The 13,259-nt window shown below is 43.7% G+C and overlaps 1 protein-coding gene across 4 annotated transcripts in view; it reads right to left on the bottom strand.

The window, feature by feature from the left end:
- LOC112230633 (serine/threonine-protein kinase MRCK beta) overlaps positions 1 to 13,259 on the bottom strand; it is a 132,634-nt gene that overhangs the window by 9,400 nt on the left and 109,975 nt on the right. For 3 of the 4 annotated variants that reach the window (XM_042300567.1, XM_042300566.1, XM_042300568.1), the window contains 3 exons: positions 7,070 to 7,187; positions 2,439 to 2,556; positions 491 to 599 (listed from right to left, as the gene is read on the bottom strand). In XM_042300567.1, coding sequence (XP_042156501.1) covers positions 491 to 599; positions 2,439 to 2,556; positions 7,070 to 7,187 — 345 coding nt within the window. The remainder of the gene's footprint in view (positions 1 to 490; positions 600 to 2,438; positions 2,557 to 7,069; positions 7,188 to 13,259) is intronic. The other variant, XM_024396907.2, reaches the window with a different exon arrangement.

The following is a 13,259-nucleotide window of genomic DNA, read 5'->3' on the forward strand; positions in this document are numbered from 1 at the left end:
CACACGCAGCCAGACACACACACGCAGCGAGACACACACGCAGCCAGACACACACACGCAGCCAGACACACACACGCAGCCAGACGAGCGAGACACACACACACACAGCGAGACACACACACACACAGCGAGACACACACACAGCGAGACACACACACACAGCGAGACACACACACACACAGACACACACACGAGACACACACAGCGAGACACACACACAGCGAGACACAGACACACACACAGCGAGACACACACACAGCGAGACACACACACAGCGAGACACAGCGAGACACACACACAGCGAGACACACACACAGCGAGACACACACACAGCGAGACACACACACAGCGAGACACACACATAGTGAGACAGAGCATTAGCATCAATGACAGAGAGAGAATGTATTTACTAGTGTGTGTGTTGAAATGTATGCATTATGTGTTGTATGTGTTCACATGTGGAAGGTGCGTGTGCTTGGGATCCTCTCACCAGAGGCCGTGCGGGTGATGTGGGTTTTGCTCCTCTGTTGCCGGGAGATACTGGATAGCGGTCGGGGCTTATCCTTGGCCAGGTCGTCCTGAGAAGAATGCATCACACTCTGTGCCGCAACGCAGTCGCCAGCACACACAGAGACAAGACCGTAAGACAATGACAAATACAGCCATTGGTATAGAAGGACCTTAATATATGAGTGAACAGGTTTATGCTCATTAGGACAGACAACAGAAATCATTTTTTTGACATTTTTAATTTGTGTTTCTTATTGGACAAGTCCCAGTTTGGACCTTCCCTGTTTCATTGACTTTAATTCCGTTCCGCCTAATGAACAAGACTCATGTACACGAGCAGACAATGTCAAGACATTTACATGGATGCTCACACATTAAACCAAATCAAATTGTTATTGTCACATGTACCGAATTCAACAGGTGTAGACCATACCATGAAATGCTTACTTACAACAGCCTTGTACACGCAAACACACACGCACTTTGTGATGAATAAACTCCAAATGCACAGCAAGTCCCTCGTTTGACTGAAACAAGTCACACGTGCCGTGGCATGTTTTCACAGAATTCTATGGGGGGAAATAGTCATAGAGAAGTGTCTACTTCACTTTTGGTGTTGGTGGCTGTCTACTAATGAAATTGACCTTGTTTCAAATCTTTCTCTCCATTGAAACCCTGAGGTAAGCTTTTCAAGTATGTTGCTGTTTTTAAGATGACAAATATGCAGAGATCACACAAAACACAACCACACTGCAGCCAGTACAGAAAAACACACTCATATGACATCAGCCGAAATAAAACCACCCCAGCTTTCGAAAAACTCACTGCACTTAAGCAAATGGAGAAAAGAACAGCGAGAAGGGAAAGAAATGGGAAGGAGGAAGACGGGGTGAGAGAGGGTGGCAGGAACACTGGAAATAGGCCCGGTCCCAAGTCGACCCCTCGTACCAACTCCCTATTTACTTGTGGAGACTAACGGTTAGATAGGTATGATCAATCATATTGCTTATCCCCTCAGATTCACACAAGTGGATAGGGATCTTTTCCTCAAATCTAGGCCATAAGGGTAGAAGTACAGCCAGTTGTATCATTTCCCTTTAATTAGGGACTGATTCAGACCTTGGGACACCAGGTAAATCTGCCCAATTAAAAAAGAAAGTGAGTCAATCAATTAACAAGCAAAGAGAGAAAACGAGAAACCAGCAGTACTCCAGGCTCGTATTTGACTACCAGTAACCCTGGCATAGGGTGTCGATATGTAATTGGAGGAGGCAGGAGGGGTGGGAAGCGTCAGGTTAGGCCTACCCTTCCTAGGGAGGAGGTGGGGGGAGAGGAGGAAAACTGGGGCAGGATGCAGTGCTGCAGCAGGTTCTTTTTGCAGGTAGAGGTCGGCCTACACAAGGCTCATGTGATAGACGTGCTCCAAGTTGCTGGGTGGGGAGATCAGGGTGTGGTGGCGGGAGGATGAGGGGGAGGTGCTCTCCCCTGCTGCTGAGCCGGGCGGGGGGTGAGAGAGAGGCGGAAAAAAATGACAAACAGGACACAGAGAAAAAAAGAGAGGAAAGAGGGAGGGAGAACGTGAAAGAGGGTGTGGACTATAGGGTCATTCTCCAAAAGGAGGAGGGAAACATGGGCAGAGATGGTGGAAAGTAGGAGAAGGGTGACATCTAGAAGGTAGTATAGCAGTGCTATTCTGTGGAGTTAGGAGTGGGAGCTGCTGCTGTCAGAAAATGCCAGGAGACACAATTTTGGCTCCAACGGTGTCTTGTGATCGTTAGAATCCAGCTGTTATGGCTCCTGTTTTGTCACCCGCAATATCAGCAAGCTTATCAGGGGGTTGGGAGGCCATTTTTGTTCGTGGGTTATGAATACAGGATGAGGCAGACATTTTGGCTCAAGCTGTGTTGACAGGTGGTTGAGGCCCTTACCAGAGGCAGATCCATGAGGACCTGCATGCCGTCGCCGGGGCCCATGTGTGCCACGTGGTTGAAGTTGATTGGGTTGGAGATCATCTTCGATCTCAGCTCAGGGTCCCTCAGCATCTCTCTGTCAACACAAGACAGGTGGTTAACAATGGTCAGTGTGTATTATTGTGAATAGTTGTGAGTGTAACTGAGAATGAGTGAGTGCACTGACGTACAGTTCCGGTCAATTGTTTGGACACACCTACAAATTCAAAGGTTTTTCTTTCTTTTTATATTGTCTACATTGTAGAATAATAGTGAAGACATCAAAACTATGAAATAACACATATGGAATCGTGTAGTAACAAAAAAAGTGTTTATCAAGTCAAAATATATTTTACAGTTTAATGTCGTCAAAGTCGCCACCATTTGCCTTGATGAGAGCTTTGCACACTCTAATCATTCTCTCAACCAGCTTCACCTGGAAAGCTTTTCCAACATTCTTGAAGGAGTATCTGCATATGCTTTTCCACTAGACGTTGGAACATCCCTGCAGGGACTTGCTTCCATTCAGCCACATTAGTGAGGTCAGGCACTGATGTGTGATTAGGCCTGGCTCGCAGTCTGCATTCCAATTCATCCCAAAGGTCTTCGATGGGATTGAGGTAAGGGCTCTGTACAGGCCAGTCAAGTTCTTCCTTACTGATCTCGACAAACCATTCCTGTATGGACATCGCTTTGTGCACGGGTGCATTGTCATGCTGAAACCGGAAAGGGCCTTCCCCAAAGTTGGAAGCACAAAATCAAAATCATTGTATGCTGTAGTGTTAAGATTTCCCTCCACTGGAACTAAGGGGCCCAAACCATGAAAAACAGCCCCAGACCAGTATTCCTCCTCCACCAAACTTTACAGTTGCCACGAAGCCTAGATGCAGGTAGCGTTCTCCTGGCATCAACCAAACACAGATTTGTTCGTAGGCCTGCTAGATGGTGAAGCGTGATTCATCACTCCAGAGAAAGTGTTTCCAGTGCTCCAATGGCGGCGAGCATTTACACCACTCCAGCCGACGCTGCACTGAGAATGGTGATCACCGGCTTGTGTGCGGCTGCTCGGCCATGGAAACCCATGTCATGAAGCTCCCGACGAACAGTTCTTGTGTTGAAGTTGCTTCCAGAGGCAGTTTGGAACTCAGTAGTGAGTGTTGCAAACGAGGACAGGTGATTTTCACATGCTACGGGCTTCAGCATTCCCATTCTGTGTGGCCTAATACCTCGCGGCTGAGCCGTTGTTGCTCCTAGACGTTTCCACTTCACAATAACAGCACTTACAGTTGACCAGGGCAGCTCTAGCAGGGCAGAAATTTGACGAACTGAGTTGTTGGAAAGGTGGCATCCTATGACGGTGCCACGTTGAATGTCATTGAGCTCTTTAGTACAGGCCATTATACTGCCAATGCTTGTCTACGGAGATTGAATGGTTGTGTGCTCCATTTTAAACACCCGTCCGCATGGGTGTTGCTGAAATAGACGAATTTGAGTTGTCCACATACTTTTGACCATGTAGTGTATTTTATACTAAGAATATAATAGAATATAACAGAATAAAATACAACAAATATTTTCCCCACACAACTTGTGTCACGGAACGTGGGGCCGTTGGAATATAAAAAAGTTATTTTCAAACAGAGCTTAAGGCCCATGCTTCTTTATCTATTTAAATCTCTTTCCTACTCTCACTTTGTTAGGGAGCAGGTCTCACCTTCATTCATCCTGATAGAAAATATTAGTAAAAGCATGTGAGTCTTGTTCATACTTCACAACCTCCATAGCCTTTTGGACTTGCCTATATGTGATTGAGCTAAAATAATAGGCCTACACTTGATTTAGGCTACATTATTGCATGTTAAATGTTTTTGATCGGTGATAGATGAACACTTGACTTAGGCTACATTATTGCATGCTAAATGTTTCTAAATCCAATTACGATCTCGTATCATCGCTGCAACTCCCCAACGGGCTCGGGAGAGGCGAAGTTAGAGTCATGTGTCCTCCGAAACATGACCCGCCAAACCACGCTTCTTAACACCCAACCGCTAAACTTGGAAGCCAGCTGCACCAATGTGGGGAAAGGGGGATACCTAGTCAGTTGTACAACTGAAATGTGTCTTCAGCATTTAACCCAACCCCTCTGAATCAGAGGTGCGGGGGGCTGCCATAATCGATGTAGGTTAACTGCCCAACTGCAGTATGTCAGAGGTTACACTATTCAACTGACGACTAAAGTCAGCCTGCAGGAGCCCGTCCCGCCACAAGCAGTCACTAGAGCGCGATCAGTTAAGTAAAGCACCCCCCCGCCCGGCCAAACCCTCCCCTAACCCAGACCCCTGGGCAATTGCGTGCCGCCCTATGGGACTCCCGGTCACGGCCGTTTGTGACACAGTCTGGGATCAAACCCGGGTCTGTAGTGTCACCTCCAGTCCTGCGATGCAGTGCCTTAGATTGCTGCACCACTCGGGAGGCCACAAGCTAAATGCTTCTGATCAGTGACAGAATGAGCTATACCACCTCCATTTATTTGCCCAGCCAAAAACCAATTAACCAAATAGCCTACACTGACAGATACAGTGAAACAAAATCGCATTGATTTATTGTCAGTGAAGTCACAGGCTTTTGGTCGGGAGTAGGTCTAGGCTATTATGCAACTGCGAGTGAAGAGCAAAATAAGCTTTCAAAATGTTCTAATAAATGAGAAAACTAGACAAGATGATCTGCCCCTGAACAGGCAGTTAACTCACTGTTCCTAGGCCGTCATTGAAAATAAGAATGTGTTCTTAACTGACTTGCCTAGTTAAAAAAATAAAAATAAATGGGCAACACTCAACTTAGCACCCTTTTTCCTAGCCTGATTGCAGCCTAACCAATATCCAAACAGACATTCAGTGAAAAATCTATAAAAATCTCATATTTTAGTTATCAAGACGAGTCCCCAAGCAGGGCGATGACGCTGTCCCAATAAAAAAAGCTACTGAAATGATCATCTAGTTGGCCACACTATTGCTTCCAATTTATTACAAGGATTGGACGACTTTAGGAATTTCAGAAAGCAACAATTTGATTAGCAACATTTTCATAATTCAGTGTTATTTATTCCCACAATAATTATTTTTGGATCTATCCAGTTGTGGGTAAGAAAACAGTGCATGCTTAGTGGTGGGCTATGAGAAGAGATGGGCGAAGTGACATGCCTTGCAAAGTTTAGAACTGGCAGGAGGATGATTAATGGGTACCCCTTAGCAACCATTAAGAGTTTAAGAGCGTAGTGCGTGCCAATGTTACATACTAAGCCGCAGGCAGAACTTCACCGAAATGATTACTAGGTCATTTGGCGGAAATAAAGGTTTCGGCTTTGATACCGGTATGTGACTAGTTTCAGGAAACTAGGCGTGTGTTGCGCATCACTACTTCACAGGAGAGCCATTTTAATGTAATTATTGTATTTTTAAAAATCAGAAATGCCTTCCGGAACATATCAACTTTCATGCCATCTGTAAATCTGAATAAAATTGTTAAATTACGAGCCAAGTCGGTTTAGCCACGTAAAAAAACAGGAACCTTCCCGCTAGCCATGATTGGCTGACATAATGGATGGGCTGGACATGCCTAGAGAGGAGTTTGGATTAGTCTGCCATGTAGCACACTTCTGTCTATAATATGAGGTGTTCAGTATGTGTAGGTAATCCTTTCTAACACTGCTGTTTGAAAGATAACATGTAGTAGAACTGCAAAAGTGTAGCTCTCCACTTTCTGGAGGACCGAGTTTTGAAATCAGTGGATTAAGTATGATAGCTAAGTATATGGAGAAAATTCTGACGTTTGATTGCAAATATGCAGAAAGAGTAAAAAAAAAAAAAAAGAACACAGAGAAGGCTGTTGTATAAAACACCTGTTTCCAGATTACATCTTCAAACTAAGGGCAACCGTGGCATCTGTGACAGAGGAAGAAGCGTCCATCCATGTATATGGGTAATATAGTCTAGCTAGCTACATTTTTCAGATATTATATGTCGTGTCAGAAAGTCGTTTTCATTTCAAGTTAAAGCGTACTGTTAGCTAGCTAACTAACGTTACCTGGCTGGCTTGCTAGCTAACATTATGACCTGTGTAGTAATATTATTAATCTCAGAGCTAGTTATAGCCATTTTCTCAAAGGTTAGGTTACAAGTTTATCAACTTCCAAAGCAGAATTACTTTCCCATTGTTCCTCAACTGTAGTGTCTGATATACCGAGTCTCTACTTTTATCCAATGTAAAAAAAGACCATTTCAAATTTTGCTACATAAGACTGAATCGAGCAGGTTGGTCACATATATAGAAAAGGCGGAAAAAAGTTGGCGTTATGATGGTTTCCAGAAAAACATCTTAGTATGAAAGGTATAATAATGATGAGTGAACAGAGTAATGTTACCTCCTCTGATGCTGGTGTCTGGTCGAGCAGTAGCGCTCTCGACTACAAAAAAACCTCCTGGCGACTGTGGTTCAAGCCCAGACTCCACCTCCCTTGTCTATGCCCCTACTTTCTGTCTCCCCTCTCTACTTTACTGCTTCACAGTCCAAAAGGCAATTCAAGTATAAAATGGATTGGAAAAAAAGGATACCTCCTCTGCTGAAGTCTCTCCTCCTCGGGGACCTTGAAGAGGAACTTCCTCTTGCTGCGCGTCCTCATCATCAGCTTCTTACTGTTGTCAGACGTCTCCGGGATGGCCAGGTCACCTTCTGGAGGAGAGAGACTATATTGAGAAGCTGTACTGAGAGCGAAATGCTCCTGAGGATTCGTTAATGACTATATTGTGTATAGGTGTAGTTGTGCCTGAGGAGGTAGTAGTGAGTTAAGGAATTGAGGGGTCAGTAGTTAGTAAGTATATTACAGGTAGACTCAGCGATATGATGTCTATGCAGAAAGAAAAATAGCATAGGGGGTCAATTTCCTCAACAACTAAGAGTGTTGAAGCGCGACGCTCAACTTCTCCTCCTGGCTTCCACATTGTAGCAGTGTGAAGTCAACCCGCGCACATGGGTAGATACTGTGTGTGACTGTGTGAGAGTGAAGTCATGCATCTCGCTCATCTCAATATCTGCGGGGCTGCTCACGGCAACGTCATTTCATTGAGTCTACCTTTAAGGTGTAGGTGAGTGTATTTGGGGATACTGTAATACAGTGCCTTCAGAAAGTATTCATACCCCTTGACTTACTACACAAATTCAAAATGGATTAAATGAAAAAATGTCTCACCAATCTGCAAACAATACCCCAAAATTAGTGATTTAAATTTATTTTTAAATGTTAGCAAATGCATTGAAAATGAAATAGAAATATCTCATTTACATAAGTATCTCCAACCCTAGAGTCAATACTTTGTAATGATTTAATTTGGTTGCTTTTCTTATTTTGGTGAAAATGTTGCCTGCTGCCAGCAGAGCCTAGCATAGCATTATGCCATGATAAACTTACACAAACGCTTGTCTAGCGTTGGCTGTAACGCATATTTTGAAAATCTGAGACGACAGTGTTGTTAACAAAAGGCTAAGCTTGTGTTTGAATATATTTATTTCATTTCATTTGCATTTTCCTCTCTCTTCTCCAGGGCTTAGACACTAGGGGCCCAGAGAAGGGAGAGGTCAGGCTTGTCTTCATATGTCAATGTATCTGTTAAACCATGTGATGCTATGAAGAATATCAGAAGGGGAGGAGGACAGAATGGAGGCTTGTCTTCTTATGGGAATGTGTCTGTAACTATTGTATGTCCCCTCTGAGGTTGCCCTTATCTTGACCTAGTATATGACCTAAGAGGCTCACTGTCTTTAATGATCTTGTCCAGTTGGGGTTGTATTTGAGATGGGAGTATCTAGAATTGACAATTGATATATGCCATTGGATAGCGTAATGTGTTGGTCCTAAGTGGTAACAAGAATGAGATTAGAATCTCATCTAAGAGAGCAAACTGAAAGATAATTTATAGCTAATGCTATCTAGCTATGGGATACTCCTCTTTCAAGTAAAAGTTTCTTTGTGAACTGTTCCTAAGATCTGTGTTTCGTCATGTGAGTTGAGATGGGTGTGTCTTGGCTATAAATGATACTAAGAATTGTTTTGTAAGCACTCTCAGAGAATTCATTTATAGACACTGAATTGATCTGAGAGTCAAAAGGCTATGGTGAAGCTCATATATTATAAAGTCCATCTTTAATTATATAACTCTGACTTGTCGTTGAACATTTACACCCGAACTTTACACAATACAGTATCCGTTAAAACCAGCTTTTAAGAACGGCTTTCTTCACAGCTGTTGAAGCTGCTAAGATGATTTGCTTTTCTTGAAAAAAGACGTTTAGAAATGAGGGTTGTAACCAAAGAGCATAAGAACAGGGCATAATGAAAGGATAGATAACTTTTCCTAAAACATCAACAACATCACTTTAAATCAGTGTACATATAGGGGGAAGAGACAGGTTAAAGGTAGATTTTTAAGGCTTGAGACATGGATTGTGTATGTGTGCCATTCAGAGTTTTGACAAACCATTTAAGTGCCTTTGAACAGGGTATAGTAGTAGGTGCAAGGCGCACTGTTTTGTGACATGAACTGCAATGCTGCTGGGTTTTTCACGATCAACAGTTTCCTGTGTTTATCAAGAATGGTTCACCACCCAAAGGACATAAAGCCAACTTGACACAACTGTGGGAAGCATTAGGGTCAACATGGGCCAGCATCATCATGTTATTTCAAATAGGACACAATAAATTAATTAAATATGAATTCATTAAATATCCTACAATGTGATTTTCTGGATTTCTTTTCTCATTTTGTCTGTCATAGTTGAAGTGTACCTATGATGGAAATTACAGGCCTCTCTCATCTTTTTAAGTGGGAGAACTTGCACAATTGGTGGATGACTAAATACTTTTTTGCCCCACTGTACATATACATACGAGATGAGTAATGTAGGCTATGTAAACATTACATTAAGTAGCATTGTTTAATGTGGCTAGTGATATATGTTTACATCAATTTCCATCAATTCCCATTATTAAAGTGGCTGGAGTTGAGTCAGTGTGTTGGCAGCAGCCACTCAATGTTAGTGGTGGCTGTTTAACAGTCTGATGGCCTTGATAGAAGCTGTTTTTCAGTCTCTCGGGCCCTGCTTTGATGCACCTGTACTGACCTCGCCTTCTGGATGATAGCGGGGTGAACAGGCAGTGGCTCAGGTGGTTGTTGTCCTTGATGATCTTTATGGCCTTCCTGTGACATCGGGTGGTGTAGGTGTCCTGGAGGATAGGTAGTTTGCCCCCGGTGATGCGTTGTGCAGACCTCACTACCCTCTGGAGAGCCTTACAGTTGTGGGTGGAGCAGTTGCCATACCAGGCGGTGATACAGCCCGAGAAGATGCTCTCGATTGTGCATCTGTAGACGTTTGCGAGTGCTTTTGGTGACAAGCCGCATTTCTTCAGCCTCCTGAGGTTGAAGAGGCGCTGTTGCGCCTTCTTCACGACGCTGTCTGTGTGGGTGGACCAATTCAGTTTGTCCGTGATGTGTACGCCGAGGAACTTAAAACTTACTACCCTCTCCACTACTGTCGTCACATTCTACAACTCAATTAGAGTCCATCTGTGGTAAATTCAATTGATTGGACATGATTTGGAAAGCCACACACCCGTCTATATAAGGTCTGACAGTTGACAGTGCATGTCAGAGCAAAAACCAAGCCATGAGGTCAAAGGAATTGTCCTTAAAGCTCCGACACAGGATTGTGTTGAGGCACAGATCTGGGGAAGTGTACCAGAACATTTCTGCAGCATTGAATGTCCCCAAGAACACAGTGGCCTCCATCATTCTTAAATTTAAGATGTTGGGAACAACCAAGACCCTTCCTAGAGCTGGTCGCCCGGGCAAGCTGAGCAATCGGGGGAGAAGTGCCTTAGTCAGGGAGGCGATCAAGTACCCGATGGTCACACTGACAGCTCCAGAGTTCCTCTGTGGAGATGGTTGTCCTTCTGGAAGGTTTTACCATCTCTGCAGCACTCCACCAATCAGGCCTTTATGGTAGAGTGGCCAGACAGAAGCCACTCCACAGTAAAAGGCACATAACAGCTCGCTTGGAGTTCGCCAAAAGGCACCTAAAGGACACTTAGACCATCAGAAACAAGATTCTCTGGTCTGATGAAACCAATATTGAACTCTTTGGCCTGAATGCCAAGTGTCACATCTAGAAGAAACCTGGCACCATCCCTACGGTGAAGCATGGTGGTGGCAGAATCAAGCTGAGGGGGGTGGTTTTTCAGCACCAGGGAATGGGAGACTAGTCAGGATCGAGGCAAAGATGAATGGAGAAAAGTACAGAGATCCTTGATGAAAACCTGCTCCAGAGTTCTCAGGAGCTCAAACTTGGGCGAAGGTTGACCTTCCAACAGGACAACAACCCTAAGCACACAGCCAAAACAACGCAGGCTTCAGGACAAGTCTAAAAGTCCGTGAGTGGCCCAGCCTGAGCCCGGTCTTAAAGCTGATCCAACATCTCTGGAGAGACCTGAAAATAGCTGTGCAGCAACGCACCCCATCCAACCTGACAGAGCTTGGGAGGATCTGCAGAGAGGAATGGGAGAAACTGCCCAAATAAAGGTGTGCCAAGCTTGTAGTCATACCCAAGAAGACTCGAGGCTGTAATCACTGCCAAAGGTACTTCAACAAAGTACTGAGTAAAAAGTCTGAAAAATTAAGCACATTTTATTTTTAATAATTTAGCAAAACTGTAAAAAAAACTGGTTTTGCTTTGTCATTATGGGGTATTGTGTGTAGCTTGATGAGAGAAAAAAAAAACAATTTAATACATTTTAGAATAATGCTGTAAACTAACGAAAAATGTGGAAAAAGTCCAGGGGTCTGAATACTTTCCAAAGGCACTGCGCATTTGCTTTAAAATCTATGGCAAGATTTGAAAATGGCTGTCTAGCAATGATAAACAATCAACTTGACAGAGCCTAAAGACATTAAAAAAGAATAATGGGCAAATATTGTACAATACAGGTGTGCAAAGCTCTTAAAGACTTACCTAAAAAGACTAATCACCACCAAAGGTGCTTCTTCAAAGTATCGACTCAGGGGTGTGAATACTTACATAATTTACATATTTCATTCTCAATAAATTTGCTACCATTTCTAAAAACTTGCTTTCACTTCATCATTATGGGGTATTGTGTGTAGATGTAGATGGTAGATATGCCTCCTTGCCCGTCCAACATTTCCTCATCTCCCACCCCTTTTAATGCGACTGGATGCTTCTCCCACTTTTTCCCCTGCCCCGCTACAAAGTTTCTCCCTGCAGGCAGTCACTGAGTCTGAGGTGCTAGAGGAGGTCCTGAAACTTGACCCCCCCCCCCAAAAAAACTATTTGGGTCAGATGGTTTAGACCCTTTCTTCTTTAAGGCTGTGAAGGATTAAAATTGATTACGAGGGTCTTCTAAAGACCCCCACCATTGATTATGTTGTTGTGAATTTGCTTACGTGCCATTGTACTTATGCTCACTGTATAGCTGAATATTGAGGCCTCTGTCTGTGTCTAGCTCTCTGCCAAAACCCACAGCCCCGCGTCAGAGAAAAGGGACTGAGGGTGATAGCGAGACAGAGAGACAGTGTCTGTTTTCTTTGAAACAAGGGCAGATTTGCATGCCACTGAGACAGGTTCTCAGAAACCTTGTGTTAAGAATAACTTGTTATTTTAGCTGCACATGCAGAGCATAGGAGATAGCGGTGATCTCGGGTATATAAGATCCTGTCTTTCTTCTGTTCGGGGCAGAACTCAGGAAAGACATCAGTTGTATGTCTGATGTTTGATCTTTGACTTCTGACTACAGCTGTATTTTGATTAAAATTGTTATGATTTATAAGTGCACATTTTGAGTATTCCTTATTTGTTAAATAAATAACGGAGCCCAAAAAAGTAGAACCAACAGCTGCTGCCCCTATCATCGCCAAGCCTATTTCCAACCTTTTTAACCTGTCTCTCCTCTCTGGGGAGGTTCCCATTGCTTGGAAGGCAGCCACGGTTCGTCCTTTATTTCAAGCTGATCCCAACTGTTATAGGCCGATTTCTATTTTACCCTGTTTATTAAAAGTGTTGGCAAAAACTTGTCAATAAACAATTGACTGGCTGTCTTGAGGTGTATAGTATTCTCTCAGGTATGTAATCTGGTTTACGCTTAGCTTATTGATGTGTCACTTATTGATGTGTCACTTAGAGGTCCTCAAAGATGTCACCATTGCCCTTAATTCAAAGTAATGTTGTGCTGATATTTTTATTGACTTGGCCAAAGCCTTTGATATGGTAGACCATTCCATTCTTGTGGGCCGGCTAAGGAATATTGGTGTCTCTGAGGGGTCTTTGGCCTGGTTTGCTAACTACCTCAAAGAGTACAGCTTATAAAGTCAGACATTCTGCTGTCTCAGCCACTGCCTGTCACCAAGGGAGTACCCCAAGGTTCAATCCTAGGCCCCACGCTCTTCTCAATTTACATCAACAACATAGCTCAGGCAGCAGGAAGCTCTCTCATCCATTTATATGCAGATACAGTCTTATACTCAGCTGGCCCCTCCCCGGATTATGTTAAATGCTCTACAACAAAGCTTTCTTAGTGTCCAACAAGCTTTCTCTACCCATAACCTTGTTCTGAACACCTCCAAAACAAAGGTCATGTGGTTTGGTAAGAAGAATGCCCCTCTCCCCACAGGTGTGATTACTACCTCTGAGGGTTTAGAGCTTGAGGTAGTCACCTCATACAAGTAATTGGGAGTATGG

The sequence above is a fragment of the Oncorhynchus tshawytscha genome, linkage group LG18 (genome assembly GCF_018296145.1).
Source record: "Oncorhynchus tshawytscha isolate Ot180627B linkage group LG18, Otsh_v2.0, whole genome shotgun sequence".
NCBI classification, from domain to species: Eukaryota; Metazoa; Chordata; class Actinopteri; order Salmoniformes; family Salmonidae; genus Oncorhynchus; species Oncorhynchus tshawytscha.